Source organism: Trachurus trachurus (genome assembly GCF_905171665.1).
Source record: "Trachurus trachurus genome assembly, chromosome: 6".
In the NCBI taxonomy this organism is placed as follows: Eukaryota; Metazoa; Chordata; class Actinopteri; order Carangiformes; family Carangidae; genus Trachurus; species Trachurus trachurus.
The window spans coordinates 32,921,911-32,942,031 of NC_139897.1; the positions used below are offsets into that span (position 1 = coordinate 32,921,911).

The window sequence follows — 20,121 nt, forward strand, 5'->3', positions numbered from 1 at the left end:
ACTTTATTTAGTTACAGTAGGAAAGTAAAAATACTTCACGTATGTGCATTACAACAATAAGAGTAGTTTCTGCATACAACATCACAGTAAAATTACTTCTTACTAGGTATCACAGTGAATACTATAATATAGGAGCAGAGTAAAAGTTTCTATAATGACAGTATCACAGTAAAAGTATTTAGTTAGGAGTTAGTGGAGTAAAAGTACTCCCTGTGCTTGAGTGACAGGTGAAGCTCATTGTTCCTGTTTGACTCAACACCTTTACCTGTGACTGGATCACTGATGATTGACACATTGAAGCTGCTGCAGCGTTTTCTGAGTCTGTGATGTCATAGATGATGTCATGTGTGATGTCACATCCTGACAGGTTCACCTGCTGCACTTTACACTTTATTTCACTCCCACAGTCTCATCAGCTGTGGAAACAGCTACAGATCAGACTAACACTCCAGAGTCTCCAGTCGAAAGTCTGGACTCTTCACAAGATCACGAAGCTGCTGCAGAGATGAAGAGCTCAGGTCGGTTCCTCTCAGCTGCAGGAGTCTCAGGTGGGAGGGGTTGGACTTCAGAGCTGAGACCAGAGAAGAACAGCTGATCTCTGACAAACTGCAGTTGTACAATCTGAATAAAGAATAAAAGAAGAAGATGAAATGAAGATCACACACACACACACACACACACACACACACACACACACACACACACACACACACACACACACACACACACACACACACACACACACACACACACACACACACACACACACACACACACACACACACACACACACACACACACCTGCAGTGATCAGATCATTGATTATTGATCAGACTGAGTGAAATGAGCTGAAAGTGAAGAGTCATTGTCAGTGTGAGAGAAGAACAAGTGGAAACATGAGACAACAACTATTTCAAACGTCCTTCATTCATGACATCAAAGTCAATGATTCAAGTTCTGAGTGAAGATCAATCAGGTTCAGTTGTGGATCAAAGATCTAAGATCTACAACAGTAACAGTCAGTGAACTGACCTCAGAGTCTCCAGTCTACAGTCTGGACTCTCCAGAAAACCACTCAGACGCTTCACTCCTGAATCCTGCAGCTTGTAGTTGTTGGTCAGGTCCAGTTCTCTCAGGTGGGAGGGGTTGGACTTCAGAGCTGAGACCAGAGAAGAACAGCTGATCTCTGACAACCTGCAGCTCCACAATCTGAATAAAGAATAAAAGCAGTGAGCTGAGGACAAAGCTCCTTGTTGACAGCGTTCAGTGTCTCATCATCTGTTCAGAGCTGAAGAAGCTTCAGAAAGAACAAGTTTAGAAAATCAAAGTCCAACAGCTGAAGCAACAGGAAGCAGGTTAAACAGTCACATAGAGAGAAAACAGCTCATTAATATTCATGAGAAGCTGCTGCTGCTTCAACACAGACGCAGTGACTCCGCCTCTTCACCTGTCAGCTCCACCTGTGGCTCCATCCAGACAAACTCATGTTGTGCAGCCACATTGATCAGAGATTTACTGACCATGCTCAAGACAACAAACATGTGAGGCTGAACTCTGTTACCATGACAACTAACGTGTAGAAACACATGTTGAATGAAGCTCAGAGACAGAAAAACCTGAAACCAGCACACACACCTGCTTATTATGGGATGTTAGCTTTGAATGTTTCACTATTAACATCACAGAGCCTCAGGAAAGAGGTGGAGTCAGCAGCTATTGATTATAGATCAGTTATTGTCTGATACATCACATGTGTTTCTGTAGTGGAGGTGAAACATGAAGAGAAACAGAGACTGGACTAAAAACCAGTGAGGTGCAGTCAGGGCTTTGATTTATTCACTTCATCTAAAGTTGGATTCTTTTTGACTTTCAGATAACTTTACTACAAGTTCAATGTGTCAGAATGTGGTGATTTTCATGGTCTAATAAAAGCCAGTAAACAGAGCTAGCTTCTGTCCAGGCAGCAGCTGCACAAACCACTCAGCCATGTGTAGTATTACAGAGCAAAGGCCCAGAGCTGCTCTGCCTCTTCTGTCAGTACGGTGTGTATGTGGCTGTTTGCACATGTGCAGTAAGTTCCCACAGAGAGTTCACATGGAGGTGAAAAGGCACAACGCTACGCTGCCTCTTAACTTAACTGCACCATGTCTGAGCTGCACTTCTGTTCACGTTGCCTTGGTGAATGGTCAACACACAGACGTGTCCCCTGGCAGGGTTGCCAACTTTTGGTCCTGGGCTGGAGTGAGATTCAGTGAGCTGTCCATAATAATAATAATAATAGTAGTAGTAGTAATGCTTAATGTAGTTTTTCTCTTTGTCACACACACACACACACACACACACACACACACACACACACACACACACACACACACACACACACACACACACACACACACACACACACACACACACACACACACACACACACACACACACACACACACACCTGTATCTCTCTCCTCTGCTCTCTGGACTGAGCTGCCTAGCTTTACTTTGGGCTACAGTCTGCATGGACCTCCATGGGCTTTGATTTTAGTTCTCAACGGACCGGACCGGAACAACCAGCCCGACCGGACGCATCAGTTCGAGCCGCATCCGGTCTGAAAACATAACTCGGTCAGGTCAGGTCGAGTCAGACCAAGTCGGGTCCAGGCTTTAACAGCCGCGGGTCGTGCCGGGTCAGCTTTTAACTTTCAAGTCCGTTAGAGCTCCAGCTTGATGCAGGAGCAGGACTTCAGGGCTGCACACAGTGCTGCACTGTGACCAACACCAGCAGCAGACGGACGTCACTGACGTAATGACAGTAAATGTTTTCAGCGAATCAACAATCAGAGAAAATTCTAAATAACACATTACACTGGAGTGGTTTAGAGTCGATGTAAAACCAGAGCTGGTTTATAGTCATTCGGAAATGAGTAGCCTACTGTGACGGCCTATTGCCTTTAGGACCTGTCGTGTGTGTGTGCGTGTGGTTGTGTCTGTGTTCTCTTTGTGCAGGTTGGCAGTGGGTGTGGCTCTGACGCCGGTGGGCCTGGCCAGTCCCCAGGTGTTAAGTGGCTCGTTTCCCCTTCCTCGTCCCTTCCTTCACCTGACTCCAGAGGGAGCGGAGTGTAGCTCCGTCGCAGCCCCTCGTGTTCTTTTGTTCTGGTTTTGTTTAGTTGGCACATTTTGTTGTGTTAATAAATTATCAGATTATTGTTTCAACTTTACGTTTCATGGTATTTGTCCGGCCTAGAGCCGGGGTCGTGACACTACACATGATGAGTGGAAAAATTAACAACAAAAAATAAGTCAGATTTGGCGTGAGATTTCTCTCTTGAGCGTGACAGCGTGAGATTGAGGCTGAATGCATGACTGTCACGGCCAATGCGTGAGAGTTGGCAACCCTGCCCTGGCTTTTTAGCCTCCAGCAGTTTAGCAGCTAATTCAACTGCAGTGATGCTCCACTGGAGAGGTGAACACCTTAATGAGCTTTCATCTGAAGAACAACAGCAGCTTTTATCTGACGGGAGACCAACGCCTGAGCTACGGTGGCTAACAGTTAGCAAGTTTTAACCTACTCTCTCTCTGACACTAAGACACTTTTACACACACACACACACACACACACACACACACACACACACACACACACACACACACACACACACACACACACACACACACACACACACACACACAGCCCAGGTTGTGTGTCTTCTCTGTTGTAAACCTTGTAATAACAGCTTGTTGTGTACAGTTAACATCCTTGTTGTTCAGGTCTGAGTGTGGATTGTGTTAAAGGTTTGTTGTGTGATGTGAGCGGTGCTCCAATATGTGATCCTGTTATTGATCTGAGTTGTGTGTTAATAACAGCTGACAGGACGACATGGATTGTGGGGAAAAGGTGTTGCACATGTTTAAGACTTGGATCTGTGTTAACCATTGTGCATGAATGTGTTTGTTGTGAGGTTGTTGTGTGATGAGCTGTCTGAGGTGCCGACCCCCCACAGCCCTGGTCTTGGTCTGTGAGCGCCTGCCTACCCTGTCCTACAGCCTCAGTGTGGATCAGTAGAATATCAGCCTCATGTCTGCAGCTCAGTATCAACACAACTTTCACATCACATTCATCTGAGCACAGAAATAAAACAGAGTCTGACCTCAGAGTCTCCAGTCTACAGTCTGGACTCTCCAGAAAACCACTCAGATCCTTCACTCCTGAATACCGCAGGTAGTTCCAGCTCAGGTCCAGGTGTCTCAGGTGGGAGGGGTTGGACTTCAGAGCTGAGCCCAGAGAAGAACAGCTGATCTCTGACAAACTGCAGTTCACCAATCTGAATAAAGAATAAAAGAAGAAGATGAAATGATTGATGATTGATCAGATGTGTCCTGATCAATGATCAGTGTGTAAATGAGTAGAGGGACTTTGTCCTTGTGTTGTTGTGGATCATCATCATGTGGCCTTCTACACACATCATCCACATGTCAGCACAGATTCATCAGCTGCTGCTGACCTCAGATCAGTCTGTCAATATACAATCAATATCTGATCAATACCTGTTGGACCAAACACTGACTACAACTCTCTGATTCAGGACTGAACTGGATCAAAGGTTAAAGGTCCAGACCTGATCCAGGACCACACACACACACACACACACACACACACACACACACACACACACACACACACACACACACACACACACACACACACACACACACACACACACACACACACACACACACACACGCACACACACACACACAGCTTCATCTGAGAGCCAGCTCATCATCATCATCATCATCATCATCATCATCATCATCATCATAATCATCATCATCATCATCATCATCATCATCATCATCACCACCACACTGACCTCTGAGTGACCTCTGACCCTTCACCTTCTACCAGCTGCAGTAACATGGAGTCACAATCAGTTGCTGCTTCAAACTGAACTTCACACATTTGAACTGAACACAGACAAAAGTCCAACAGGTCCAGTCAGTGAACTCACCTCAGAGTCTCCAGTCTACAGTTTGGACTCTCCAGTCCAGCACACACAACCTTCACTGATGAATCACTCAGGTTGTTTCCACTCAGGTCCAGTTCTGTCAGGTGGGAGGGGTTGGACTTCAGAGCTGAGGCCACGACTTCACAGTGACTCTCTGAGAGTTCACAACCAACAAGTCTGTGAAGAGAGAAAATATCAAATGTGTCAGAATCAAATCAGATGAAAGCTGCAGTAAAAACACAGTTGATGCATCTGATGACAGGACGTGATGATGTGAAGAACATCTGAGCTTCAGCTCATCTTCTCTGACTGAGTTTGACTGAGTTTGACAGGAAAGAATGATCCTCATCACTCTGACAGGATGGACGGGACCCTGAAGCAAAGCCTGCTCACTCTATATTATCCCTGACATAATGTTTTCAAAGTCAAACTAAGAATAATGAAAAGAAAAACTGTGTTTATCTGAACTACTGATCTAAACTACGGATCAATAATTATATTGATTATGTCTGGACTCACCGAGCCTTCCTGCAGTTCCTCACAGCTGGGATCAGTCTCAGTCGTCCTTGAGTTGATGCGTTGTACTTCTCCAGGTCCAACTCGTCCAGAACCTGCTCTGACATCTGCAGCATGTAGCCCAGAGCTGAACACTGGATCTCAGAGAGTTTCTCTGATCTGTTCTTTGACTTGAGGAACTGTTGGATCTGCTGATGAACTGACTGGTCCTTCATCTCCGTCAGACAGTGGAAGATGTTGATGCTTCTGTCAGGAGAGATTTTATTAGTCTTCATCTCCTTCAGGTTGTAGATGGTTCTCTGGATGGTTCTTTGACTGTTGTCTGTCTGACCCAGCAGACCTCCTAACAGCCTCTGGTTGGACTCCAGAGAGAGGCCATGAAGGAAGCGAACAAACAGGTCCAGGTGACCATTTATACTGCTGAGGGATTTCTGCATGGCTCTCTGCAGGAAGTCAACCAGGGTTAAATCAAGATGTTGGTTTCCCAGGAAGTTCTCCAGGACCTGTGTGTTCCTGTTGGTGAAACAGTGGAACATGTAGACTGCAGCCAGAAACTCCTGAACACTCAGATGAACAAAGCAGTAGACTGTTTTCTGGAAGATCACACTCTCTCTTTTGAAGATCTCAGTACAGAGTCCTGAGTTCACCAAGGCCTCTGTGACATCCAGACCACACTGCTCCAGGTCTTCTTGGTAGAACATGATGTTTCCTTCCTCCAGCTGTTCAAACGCCAGCCTCCCCAGCTTCAGAAGAACTTCCCTGTCGGCCTCCGTCAGCTTCTGTTGACTCCTGTGTAGTGGCTGAAAGACTGACCGTATTTTGGAGAGGACAGAGGCCGATGGGCGATTACCTACAAAGAAAAATCGAGATTTGTTTTAAGACTCGAATTGGAGGAATGTACTAAACATTGGGAAACACTGATTATGTATGCACTCCAGCTAGAATAGTATTAACAACAATATCATGATGTATCAAGAAAGATGTACTGTGATTCTTGTTAAGAAACATTCTTTTATTTAGTGTACTCAGTTGTTATGATACACACAACATAAGACTGTGTAATAATGTGAGATGTGATTGTACTGCTGTTTATATACTGTAGATGCAGGATCTTATTTTCACCACAGTGAGTCATAAGTGTAAAGGCCAGAAGCTCATCATTCTTTTGAAGATCACTGGCCCCACCATTCTGACCACTGGCCCAGGTCAATAGGTATAGATCCCCATATTAACGAAAAACAACATATCCCAGCCAATTCCTGCGGTCTCGCCATTGAGGCTGGAACTTTCTCATATACCCATGCCCATGTTTGTCCAGTGCATCTCATTCAAGCACACAGATTGGTCAGATAATTCAAACGGCAGACGATTTCAAAGCCTCAGATTTTACAGATTTTTAAGCAGAGGGACTCCACAACCTCGTAAACTAACTTTAATAATCTATTATCAAAATAGTGAGTAAGCAAGTGAGCAGAAATACAGTCTCGGTGACGGTGACCTGTCACAGCAGCCAGCTGAGTGGAGCTCTCAGAGCCCCATGCTTTACTGACCGAAATGTCATTTTAAGCGGAGCTGAACAGGCAGACACACAGAGGCATGCGTAAAACACATATTTTGACTACTTCATGCTGTTGCTATTTTTTTTTTTAAAGTTACCTTTCGTTTCCTTTGGATTTTTGTGCATATTATAAAGCTGTTCTGGTCCATGTTTGTAAGCCTTTTTACCAGGAGTAAATTCCCCAAAGTTGCAACAACTTGTAGTGATCCACTGGGTTTTGCCTGGCCATAGTCTATTGGAGCTGGGGTAGTTGATTTGCAGGTTTGCTCCCCAGGTTTTTTTCATTGTGTATAGGCCAGGGAAATTATCCTTGTGGTTTGCACAAGGGGATGTGCAGACCTGTAATGAATGAATGAATGTTTTTTTTGTTGTTTTTAAATGTAAATTGTGTGCGTAATGCGCACAGGTGCATTAAGTGTGACCGAGGCTTTAAATGGGGAAGTGACGTGGTGAGAGGGGAGGAGAGTGAGAGACACAAGGTGCGTTTCCATCAGCTGTTTAGATGCGCATCGAGATGTATCGCATCGGAAAATGATGATGGAAACGCCGTGATTCGAATTAAAATCCCCTGATTCGCACAAACTGAAATACGCTCGCTATGGCCGGGTTTTGGTTGATTCGAATGGGATGGAAACAGCTGTATGCGAATCAAGTGTGACGTAGCGCACTTTCACCCCATCTGCTCCCGTGTTTGCAGTTCACTCACAAGACAACATCAGGGTTTCCGCTGTCTCACAACAATTAATTAATTGTGGCGCATTGCCACGGCAAAATAAAAGCCCCCACATACCTTCATATGTGATTAGGCCTACTGCACAGTTCTTCATAGTTCCTCCTCAGTAAAAACCAAACTTATCAACCAGCGCGTCCAGAGTTTATCATTAATAAAGTCTGGGGCGGCGCAACTCTCTCTCTCTCTCCCACACACACACACACGGGTCGCGTTATGACGGTAATAAACATATGCGCTAAATCGCACTAATGTGTTCAAATCAGACCGTCCGTCCGTCTGGCCGGGGGGGGGGGGGGTGCAAAGTCCGTAGATGGAAACACACATGATTCGAATTTCTTTTAATGCGCATTTCCCAGTAATTCGAATCACTTTGGATGGAAACATGGCTACTGTCGGCGTTTGGACGGCTGGCGTGGCGGCAATTCCAAAGCGGCATAGTGGATTATTTTCCCTGGTGGATTACCCTGTGGATTATAAAGGCCCGTGTGGACACCGCACGGCCGGGCCCATTTTCAGCCAAGCGGGACGAGGGAGAGGATTGGCAGGGTCACCTCGGCGGAGCCACGGCGTCTCTCCCGTGTGGACAGTAGGACAAACAACCTCTCTTTCACTCGCCCTCACCACGCACCAACAGACACACAGACCTGCACGCATTGACTGTGCGCTCGCGCACCCCTGCACACATACACACTCATTCCCACAGCTGGGACTCGGACTTAATGGACAGCGGGAGTGGGGAGGGCTTTCGGGTTCTGTTGATGCCGCCTGTGATGGGCGCGTTTTGAGTTCAGTGAAATACAGAGGCTAAGACTAAGTAGCGACTTTGTTTATTGTTTCCGCACCAGTGCGCGAGCCTAGGTCCGCCTGCAGCAGGACGGCGTTGTGCCAGTTCCCCTTATATCCTTATTGTAAGGGGAATTGTTACAAACTGACATCTGCGTGTGTGTGATTGTAAATGGCAAGACTTTGTGTTTGTTTATTTATTAAGCTTACACTGACTGCATCACATCTGTACACATGTCTTAAAACATGAGAAAAAAAAACAAAAAACGGAAACAAACACACACCCTAACCACCGCTCGAAGTAACGCACATTTCCTTATGAAAACTAAAGCCTTGTCGGAATGGCAGGACATTTGCATGTCAGAATATTGGTATGTCGGAATGGTGACATGTCTGAATAGTAGAATGTCGGAATGGCAGCATGTAACCCTGGGAGCACCCATCAGCGAAGAAGAGAGAACCGTAGACGGTAAGAAGAACGCTGATGCTTATGCCGAGTTGATTCACCTTTTGGATGATAAAAGCCTGTCGTTAATTATGAGAGATGCGCCGAACAATGCAAGAAAAGCACTGAAAATGTTACGGGATTATTATGCCGGGAAGGAAAAACCCTGCATTATCAGCCTATACACCATGCTGACATCGCCTCAGAAGACGAGCAGCGAGACGGTAATTAAGCAATATCACACGAGAGGGAGTGCTGTTGTACTGTATATCAGCACGGGTGTGATTCGGTCGTAGGCACGAGGCCGCAGGCCGAGTGCCGCAGATAATCACACCCGTGCTCGCTTTTATACAACAGTGCTACGAGCGCATTTTAGAACAGTAATAAACTACAGAAGATTATGATTTGTTTGTTTATTTAATCATTTCTTTGGCTCCGCCAACAGAAATAGTTCCGCAACTGGAAGGGAGACAAGGCTGTTGCCAGGCAACACATAAACATACTACATACTAGCTTGCTACTAGCCATTTATATCTATGGCTACTAGCTACAAGCTTTTCCACCGAGCTGCTTCCAGTGCTGGTTCTGGTTCTGAGCCCGTGTCTGATTAGCACCGGAGCAACAGGACCAGCGTGAAGACACACAGAGACGTTATCGATACCGTATTACATCTGTTTATCTGCTATGTAATCAATATAAACACAGTTGAAGCTAAGTAGCTGAGCTACGTGGCTAACAACAGCTAACGCTAATATCAAAACACATCGCCGTCAAAAGAGGGTAGTTGCCCCCCGGCGATTTTTTTCCAGCCGTGTTTAGTAGAGATTTATCGCCAATTAGACGGACCAGGTCAGGTCCGGGTTTTAATGTTCAGGTCTGTTTCTAACTGTAGTAGCAGCAGAGAGATGGGGCAGCCCCTGTATGGGGAGCGTAGTTCTGACTTAGCTCCTGTCCAGCTGAACAGCGGAGTTCAGCTCGGTTGGGACCGGTCGGAACTGACTGTTGTATAATAGACTATATCATCAGGGCGGAGACCGCCATTACGGCGCTGCGGAACGCATGTGAAACTGACTGTGACTGGAGGAGGCTGCACAGCCATCGGCAACTAACAACAGTTTATAAAATGCCCTGTCCAACTCTATCACTCACCGTACTTGTTCTTCTTCCTATTTGTCTGGACCAGCAGGAAGTGTGAGAACAGGTCTGTCGTGGTCTTGGGCAGCTTTCCTCTCTGGTCTGTGGTCAACATGTGCTCCAGAACTGTAGCACTGATCCAGCAGAAGACTGGGACTTGACACATGATGTGGAGGGTCCTGGACGTCTTGATGTGTGAGATGATTCTTCTGGACAGCCTTTTATCACTGGACCTCCTCCTGAAGTACTCCTCTATCTGGGCGTCAGTGAAGCCTCGGACCTCTGTTACCCTGTCAACACATGTAGGAGGGATCTGATTGGCTGCTGCAGGTCTGGAGGTGATCCAGACCAGAGCCGAGGGAAGCAGATTCCCCTGGATGAGGTTTGTCAGCAGCACGTTGACTGATGACGTCTGTGTGACATCAGACACAACCTCCCTGTTGTTGAAGTCCAGTGACAGTCGGCTTTCATCCAGGCCGTCAAAGATGAAGAGAAGTTTACAGACAGCCAGCTGCTCTGCTGTGACCTTCTGTAATGTTGGATGGAAAACATGGAGCAGCCTGAGAAGACTCAACCGCTGATCTCTGATCAGGTTCAGCTCCCTGAACGAAAGCAGCACCAGCAGACTGACATCTTGGTTCTCCCAGCCCTCGGCCCAGTCCAGAGTGAACTTCTGCACCGAGACGGTTTTTCCAGCGCCAGCGACGCCGTTGGTCAGAACCACTCTGATGGGTTTCTGTTGGACAGGTGAGACCATAGAGACGTCCTCTCTCTGTTGGACAGGTGAGACCGTAGAGACGTCCTCTCTCTGTTGGACAGGTGAGTCTTTAAAGATGTCGTTGCACTTGATTGTAGTGTCATGGAGGGTCTTCTTCTTGGACGTTGTCTCCAGCTGTCTCACCTCATGTTGGGTATTAACCTCTTCACTCTGTCCCTCTGTGATGTAGAGCTCAGTGTAGATCCTGTTGAGGAGGGCTCCACTTCCTGTTCCACTTCCTGTTGTCTCAGTTCCTTCAGTCACTCGTTCACATCTGCTCCTCAGACTGATCTTATGTTGATCTAAAACCTCCTGCAGACCACGATCTGCTGAGAGAGAAGAGACAGAGTCAGACTGAAGACAGAGAGTCTGACAATCTGATCAGATTATTTTCATCAGCTACAGAAAAACTACAGACAACAAAGAGAAGGTTTGAATCATCATCTTAAATGTCAGTGCTGTGTGATGGAACAATGACTCTGGAGAAAACAACAGGTCCTGGTTTCACAAATGACCACATCAGCAGACAGATGTTCAGTCTCACTTTGTCCACAGCTGCTCTGATTGGCTGTCTGCAGTCCACCTCTGGTTCTGGGTCTTTGTCCACACTGGGGACAGGAGGGGGGTCCTGAAGAACCAGACTGGTCCCAGTCTGAGGTGAAGCACTGTCTGCAGAACCAGTGTCCACAGCTGGTGGAGACTGGATCCTTCAGGACGTCCTGACAGAGACCACAGCAGGACAGCTGCTGGTCCACAGAGACACCACTCCTCTTCCTCCTGTCAAGACATTTCTGGATCAACAACATGTCACAGCTCCACATCTGAGCTCTGATTGGTTAACCTCCTCAAGGGGGCGGGGCTTCAGTAAGCAGAGGAGCAGAGAGAGAGAAAGTAGAGGAAGACGAGTGCAGAGAGATGAGCTGAATGAAGACCTGGTCCTGAACTGGTCTGGTTTCTGTCTCTGTTTATCTGTTGACCTTAAATCTGGACTCGAAGGCCCCGTCCAGACGAATACGGCTTCACCGAATCCAATCTTTTTCTTAATCGTTTTGAAAAAAATCTCCGTAAACACGGCATCGTTTTCAGAAATACCTGCGTCCACACGGATCCAGTGAAAACGACCCAAAACGCTGTAGTACCTACATACTCCAGGCGTGTGAGCGTGTGTGCCGCTGCAGCGCTGCCACACATAAACACTTAAGACAGAGAAGAAGACGGGAAGTCCCCGCTGTAATTCAATAGAAGAAGAAGCCCCCCGCTGTATTCAAACTCAAACATGGGATTAAATGTTGACAGGGAGTCATGTCAGAGTAAATATGACTATCAGTGATGATTAAACAGACGCGATTCAGCCGCAGCATCTGAGCGACCCCACGTAGTCGGCCGTTGTTGTTGTTGTTACGTCCATAGACTGTGTAGCTGCTGCAGCGGTGTGTGTGTGTGTGTCTCAGGTTACAGGTAGAGCGGCGGGGGGCATGACATCATCGTTTCAGAAAAAATCAGTTTTGGCCGTCCAGACGAAAACGCTGGGGTGACGTTTTCAAATTTCCCCACTCTGGGACCCGTTTTCAAAAAATACAGTTTTCACCCCCCGAAAACGCCGGATCCGTGTGGACGCGAGGCCGATCCGATAAAGTATTTATCCGGATAAAAAAAAAAAACGGATTTGTGTGGACGGGGCCTAAAACAAACTCCCTGTTAGTTTGAGTCTCTTCAGTTCTGCGTCGTCTCATCTGGTTTTTACTCCAAATGTGTGAAATGATTGAGAAGCTGTTGGTGGTGTTTTCCTCTTTCAGACACTGATCATGTGTTTGATGTTGGTTCTGGACTGAGTCCTATCAGCTCTTTAACTAATGAGCTCCTCATCCAGACGCTGCTGTGTGGCTCTAATCAACCTGTGTTGGAGCTCTGATCCAGTGTGAGGAGACTGAAGCTGACAACAGAAGCTTCAGCAGCTCCACCTGAGCTTCACTACATGTTGTGGAGAAGCTCAGACAGTCACAGACAGGAAACAGGAAACACTGATCACTCCTGTCTGGTTCCTGACTTTTCAAAATAAAAGTCTGTGTGTATCAGCTGCTTTAATCTCTACTGTGACTTCAGTTTAAAGGCTCAGACGTGTGGATCATTAAAGTGTTGGTGCAGCAACGTTCACACTGACTGAGGCTGATGACACAGGAACATGAGGACGCTGTGCTTCATCAGTCTGATGGACAGAGTGTGTGTGCATGTTTCTGTCTCTGAGGTTTGTTGTGAACCTTCAGAGTCTGATGGATCTGGTTCCTGGTTTCTCTCTGTTTCCTTCACATGAGTCTAATGACTGAATCATCTTCAGCTCAGTTTACAGTAGAAAAACAGACAAAACAGGAAGTAATTTCCTGTTCGGTAACGTCACACACATATGCTTGTAATGCTATCTTTGTGAGGACACTCATTGACATAATGTGTTCCCTAGCTCCTTACCCTAACCTTAACCATTACTCTTAACCTAATTTAACCGTAATCATAACCCAAAGTCTTAACCCTCAAACAGCCCTTGGAAAAAGTGAGGACCAGCCAAAATGTCCTCACTTCCCAAAAATGTCCTCACTCTGTTGGTTAAAAACTCTTGATGGTCCTCACAACGTAGTAAGTACAAGAACACACACATACAGTACACTCAGGTTCTGGGTTTTATTAGGTCTCTTACTGTGACTCTAAAGGTCCAGGTCCAGGTCTAAAGTAAATAGGTTTTCCCATGGACCAGTCACTCTTCATGGACAGACAAATGGATCCTGGAGACTCTGCTCTCAGTCTTTGGTTCTGACCTCTGCAAACACAAACATGTTTTTATTCACATCACATTGATCACTGATCAGTTCTCTGATCACAGATGCATTGTGGGAAGTCTCCAGTGACGTCAGCATCCAGCACCACACACTGTAGTGAAGGATGGAAGCAACACAGCAGCATCATAGACAACAGTGTAGAGTCAGTCAGTCATTAACTGTGTCCAGTGTCCAGCTGCTGAACATCTGTCTCACATCAGCTCTACACAGGATCACACACTGACACTGACACACACACACATACACACACACACACACACACACACACACGCAGAGGACACACAACACAGGCAGGCTTGGGGAGTAATGGATGTCATGGCATAAGAGGAAAAAAAAGGAAACTGTTACAGTACAGATAAACACATGTCATCAGATTGCTGGAATATTTGTTAAAATGGGGATTACTTCTTGTCAGGATTACTTTTTAAAAAAATGTTGCAGTTTTCCTCCTCCACTATTATCTTTTATTTCCTTCATGACGTCCTGTCAGTTTCAGGACTCTGACTGACCGATGACTCATGGTTGTTTGTCACGGGAGTTTGTCCATTGTGTTTTATTTTGAAATTTACCGGATGCACAGTGAGTTTGACTTCCTATCTTGAGTGATCTAATCGAAGTGGATTAATGTGTGCTGGTTGTGTGATATTCTTAATTTGCATATTTTGTATTAAAGTAATCCAAAAGTAACTAAAAGTAATCTGGTCGATTACTTTAATTGTGTGATACTTAAAGTAAGTTACTGATTACATTTTTAAAGTAACTCTCCCAGTCCTGCACACAGGTCTGTATCTGGTTTCTTACTGTGACTCTGGAGGTCCAGGTCCAGGACTGAAGTTTGGAAGATCTCTCATGGACCAGTCACTCCTCATGGACAGACAGATGGATCCTGGAGACTCTGCTCTCAGTCTGTGGTTCTGACCTCTGCAAACACAAACATGTTTTTATTCACATCACATTGATCAGTGGACACACACACATTTCCTCTTCTGTGACGTCACACACACTTCAGGTTTCTATCTGGTCTCTTACTGTGAGTCTGGAGGTTCATGTTTGGACCGGTCACTCTCCAGAGACTTTGATCTGTCCTCCTGTTCCTCCACATTAACACTCATCTTCAGGACTTCAGTCAGTCTGAGAGGGAGACCAGTAACACACACACACACACACACACACACACACACACACACACACACACACACACACACACACACACACACACACAGAATCAAGACACACCCAAATCCACCGAGGACAAACTATAATCACTTCCTTGTTTGATCCAGTCGTTGACCTCCACCACTCATAGTACTTTGACATTAAATCCATGTTCATCCAGTCACCGTGACCTTTCACTTTTGATGTTTGTTGTGAGTTTGAAGAAGTTGTGTGGAGGTGAATCTGAGACAATGTGCTGACGTATGTACGGACTACGTCTGACTCTTCTTCCCTCCACAGTCCACACAGACAAACTGACTCTCACACTCTGACACAACAACAACTACAACAACAACAACAACAATAATAATAATAATAATAATAATAATAATAATAATAATCATAATCATAATAATCATAATAATGTTGTGTTGACACTCACTCGTCTCAGACTTCAGTTTCTCTCCTTCTGCTCCGTTCACTCTAAAATGGTGGAATATTAGTTTCACTTCCTTCTCTGCATTTACAGGAAATCACACAAGGAGCAGGAGGAGGAAGTAGGAGGAGGAAGTAGGAGGAGGAGGAATAGGAGGGAGGAGTTGGGGGAAGTTGGGGGAGGAGGAGGTGGAGGAGGAGGGAGGAGGAGGAGGGAGGAGGATGAAGAGTGGGAGGAGGAGGAAGTTGGAGGAGCAGCAGAGGAAGAAGATCTGGACTCTGCCTGAAGCTCGACGTCTCAGCCTGTTACATTGTAACCAAACCTCTCAAGGACCCGGACCTCCTTCTGATGCCCCTCTCAAGGACCTGGACCTCCTTCTGATGCCCCTCTCAAGGACCCGGACCTCCTTCTGATGCCCCTCTCAAGGACCTGGACCTCCTTCTGATGCCCCTCTCAAGGACCTGGACCTCCTTCTGATGCCCCTCTCAAGGACCTGGACCTCCTCCTGATGCCCCTCTCAAGGACCTGGACCTCCTTCTGCCTCATGTTAAACCACAGTTTCTCATGGTGGAGTGAAGCTGGACAGAGATTTATAACTGGACCAACACATCAACTCTGTCGTCAAAACCAGTTTTTATCGTCTGAGGCTTCGATCCAAGAAAAAAGACTCTGATCTGTCTCTGAGAGATTTAGAGATTCATGCTTTTAGTTCTACACGTTTGGACTCCTCCTCTTCCTCCTCCTCCTCCTCATCTTCATCCTGTTCCTCCTCCTCATTCTCCTCTTCCTCATTCTCCTCCTCCTCCTCTTCCTCTTCCTCCTCCTCCTGTTCCTCCTCCTCCTCCTCCTCTTCTTCCTCCCCCTCTTCCTCCTCCTTCTCCTCCTCCTCTTCCCCCTCTTCCTCCTCCTCCTCCTCTTCTTTCTCCTCCTCTTCCTCCTCCTCCTTCTCTTTCTCCTCCTCCCCCTTCCTCGTCCTCCTCCTCCTCCTTCTCTTTCTCCTCCTCCCCCTTCCTCGTCCTCCTCTTCCTCCTCCGTCACCTTCTCCTCCTCCTCTTCTTCCTCCTCTTCCTTCTCCTCTTTTCCTCAACCTCCTCCTCCTCTTCCTCCTCCGTCTCCTCCTCTTCCTCATTCTCCTCCTCCTCTTCCACCTCCTCCTCTTCTTGCTCCTCTTCCTACTCCTTCTTCTCCTCTTCCTATTCTGCCTTCTCCTCTTCCACCTCCACCTCCTCCTCCTCTTCCTCCCCTCCTCCTATTCCACTTTCTCCTCCTCCTTCTCTTCCTCCTCCTCTGTCTCCTCCTCTTCCTCTTCCTCCCCCTCCACCTATTCCTCTTCCTCCTCCCTCTCTTCTTCCTCGTCCTTCTCCTCCTCTCTCTCCTCTTCCCCTCCCTCTCTCTACACTCTCTTTCTCCGCCCTCCTCTCTCTCTCCTCTCCCTCTTCCTCTCTTCTCTCTCCTTCCTTTACTGTAGTGAAGTTGTGTTTTGATGATGTTTTATTGTCCAATCACGTCCCATCGTTTGTAGCTCATTAACAGCGTCACATGTAAACGACACTAATAACCATTAAACATTAATGATCTAGATCTAATAACTCTGAGACCAGATTGACACAGTGAAGTCAGTGATGTGTAAAAAGCTGCTGTAACTCTGATCCACCACCAGGTGTCGCTGTGTTCACATGTCTGAAGCTTCGTCAGGTTTTGTGAATGAGTTTGTGTCCTGGTTTAATAACTCGTGACTCTTCAGGCTGCGTTCAAGGAAACCGGTTTTTCTCAGACTCCAGTGAAGTGGATCTTCTCCTCCGTCTGTTTCAGTGCACGTTGGTGACGGTGAGGACGACTCACGTCACGTTCAGGTGAGTCAGGTGATCTGACGCTGCTCGTCTCCTGACGTCGGATCAGACCGAGGCTTCATGTGTGTGTGTGTGTGTGTGTGTGTTCTTGTTCTTACTACGTTGTGAGGACCGGAGAGAGTTTTTCACCAGAGTGACGACATTTATTTGAAAGAGCGTTACAAGAGTGTGTTTGTGTCCACCTCCTCCTCATCTTCTCCTCCACCTTCTCTACCTCCACTTCCTCCTCCTCCTCCTCTCTCTTCTTCCTCCTTTCTCCTCCTCCACCCCCTCCTCCTTTCTCCTCCCCCTTCCTCGTCCTCCTCTTCCTCTTCCGTCACCTCCTCCTCCTCCTCTTCTTCCTCCTCTTCCTTCTCCTCTTCTCCTCAACCTCCTCCTCTTCCTCCTCCTGCCCCTCTAAGTCTCTCTCTCCCTACACCTGCTCTTCCTCCTGCACCTCCTCCTCCTCCAACTCCTCCTCATCTTCCGCCTCCTCCTTCTCCTCGTCCTAATCTTCCTCTTCCACCTCCTCCTCCTCCTACAACTCCTCCTCCCTCCTCCCCTTCCTCCTCCTCTTCTTCTTCCTCCTCCTCTTTTCCTCAACCTCCTCCTCTTCCTCCTCCTCCTTCTCTAAGTCTCTCTCTCCCTCTTTCTCTCCTCCTCCTCTCTCTCTCCTCTACCTCTTCCTCTCTTCTCTCTCCTTCCTTTACTGTAGTGAAGTTGTATTTTGATGATGTTTTATTGTCCAATCACGTCCCATCGTTTGTAGCTCATTAACAGCGTCACATGTAAACGACACTAATAACCATTAAACATTAATTATCTAGATCTAATAACTCTGAGACCAGATTGACACAGTGAAGTCAGTGATGTGTAAAAAGCTGCTGTAACTCTGATCGACCACCAGGTGTCGTTGTGTTCACATGTCTGAAGCTTCGTCAGGTTTTGTGAATGAGTTTGTCTCCTGGTTTAATAACTCATGACTCTTCAGGCTGCGTTCAAGGAAACCGGTTTTTCTCAGACTCCAGTGAAGTGGATCTTCTCCTCCGTCTGTTTCAGTGCACGTTGGTGACGGTGAGGACGACTCACGTCACGTTCAGGTGAGTCAGGTGATCTGACGCTGCTCGTCTCCTGACGTCGGATCAGACCGAGGCTTCATGTGTGTGTGTGTGTGTGTGTGTTCTTGTTCTTACTACGTTGTGAGGACCGGAGAGAGTTTTTCACCAGAGTGACGACATTTTTGGGAAGTGAGAACATTTTTTTGGCCTCACGAAGACAGCAATACAAGAGTGTGTGTTTCTAGTTCTGGTTCTTTCTGGTTCAGGTTTAGTTCTCTGTCCTGATCTTCAGACTGTAGATGTTCCCTCTCCTCCCTCGCCGACACCGACAGGACAGAATAAAATAAAAGTCTTTATATCCATGTTAAGTTCTGAAGTTGTTAAAAAGATTTGATGTGGTGAAAGTGAAAAAAAGAGAGAAATGAACTATTACATGTTTTACACATTACATATTACACATTCCCAAGGCTGACACTCATGCTTCTGTCAGCCAGATATGATTCTAGCCACTCCAGAGCAGCACCATGAATACCCACTAGGTGGTGTAACCGAGCCACTAAGGTCTTGTGGTCCACAGTGTCCTAACATTTAAATTCCTACCAATTCAGTATAACGTGAAGTAAATGGACCAGTTTCTGTGCATTTACTTTTATTTTGGCGCATCTGCCGATACGGTTCAGACATAATTTTTGTTGGAAAGTGACGGTATTTAGGAATCGTTAATCAATACCATGATTAATTGTGACAACAGGTAATCGTGACGTCCCTATACCTGAGGACCTGCCACGGACACAGGAGGGCGGCGTGAGGCCCGGTAACTAGTCCGGCTGCCCCCCCCCCCCCCCCCTCACTTTGTTGGTGAGGAAAGAGGAGCAGTATCTCTTCGGGTCCAGCTCCCCGTCACACACACCGATCAGGTTCGATTCCCTGGTGCCGCCGCCGGGTGAAGCCATGGTTGCTCACATGTGTCGGTGCCGAGCCAGTGGTCCGTCACCAAAATATCTCCGCCCTGCTCCCAAGACACTTAAATCCTTTGTTCCAGCCCTGTCTCTTTTAAAAATAACAAGACCTTTCCATACATACTTGATGTCTCACTAAGGATGCTCTCTAAGGAGAAGCATATCTTTGCTTGCTTCACAGCCTCTTTCATTCTCTTCCTCTTCTCCTCATATGCTGGACACCAAATTAACACATGTTCTACACATTCTACTTCCCCACAAAACTCACAACTTCCCGTCGGATGCTTCCCTATCATGTGCAATGTTTTATTTAATCCTGTATCCTCAGTCGGGTAATAACTGCCTCTTCCCTCCTACTTCTACTCAGGGTTTCTGCAGGTCATTTAAAAGCATTAAAAGTCATTAAATATATATTTTGATAAAATTAAGGCCTTAAATGGCATTAAAAGGCATTACATTTGATTCTCAAAGGCATTAAAAATGTTTATAAAAAATTGATTGATTCATACAGTGAGATTGTGTTATCATTACATCCCTATAGAGCACAAAGAGCAGAAGAATAGGGGGATTATACAGTTAATTTACAGTAAAATTAAACGTGGGTGAAGAAATGGATAATTTTAATTAATTAATAAATTAAATTAATTATTATTAAATTAATATTTTTAGGTGGTGGCAGACTACTGTTGACTTTTTTTTTTAATCGCTATCTGCAAAAATCGGAATCGGCAGGTCAGGCTTTTTAAAATTCGGTGATCTGCCAGAAAATTGCAGTCGGTGCTCCCCTATTGGTGTGATAAACATGCATAACCAAGTAATTGGGTGTATGTATGCACACGTATAGTATTTGCAGTCTGTGAGGTTCAAGGTATCCTTTATTTACAGTATACCACAGTAAAAGTACTTGTTACTGCAAAGGGACAGGACAAT

General features: G+C 46.2%; 2 protein-coding genes across 2 annotated transcripts in view; both read right to left on the reverse strand.

Moving 5' to 3' along the window:
• Positions 1-3,234: 3,234 nt before the first annotated feature.
• LOC310987961 (uncharacterized protein) overlaps positions 3,235-20,121 on the reverse strand; it is a gene marked incomplete at its 3' end in the record, with an annotated part of 132,801 nt that continues 115,914 nt past the window's right edge. Inside the window, exons 19-20 of the mRNA XM_083974430.1 lie at positions 4,162-4,316; positions 3,235-3,254 (exon numbers count right to left, since the gene is read on the reverse strand). Of these exons, the coding sequence (XP_083830556.1) occupies positions 3,235-3,254; positions 4,162-4,316 (175 nt within the window). The remainder of the gene's footprint in view (positions 3,255-4,161; positions 4,317-20,121) is intronic.
• LOC310987237 (uncharacterized protein) overlaps positions 7,079-20,121 on the reverse strand; it is a gene marked incomplete at its 3' end in the record, with an annotated part of 54,448 nt that continues 41,405 nt past the window's right edge. Inside the window, exons 2-6 of the mRNA XM_083973427.1 lie at positions 14,784-14,885; positions 14,556-14,675; positions 11,510-11,703; positions 10,235-11,252; positions 7,079-7,088 (exon numbers count right to left, since the gene is read on the reverse strand). Of these exons, the coding sequence (XP_083829553.1) occupies positions 7,079-7,088; positions 10,235-11,252; positions 11,510-11,703; positions 14,556-14,675; positions 14,784-14,866 (1,425 nt within the window). The 5' untranslated portion in view covers positions 14,867-14,885. The remainder of the gene's footprint in view (positions 7,089-10,234; positions 11,253-11,509; positions 11,704-14,555; positions 14,676-14,783; positions 14,886-20,121) is intronic.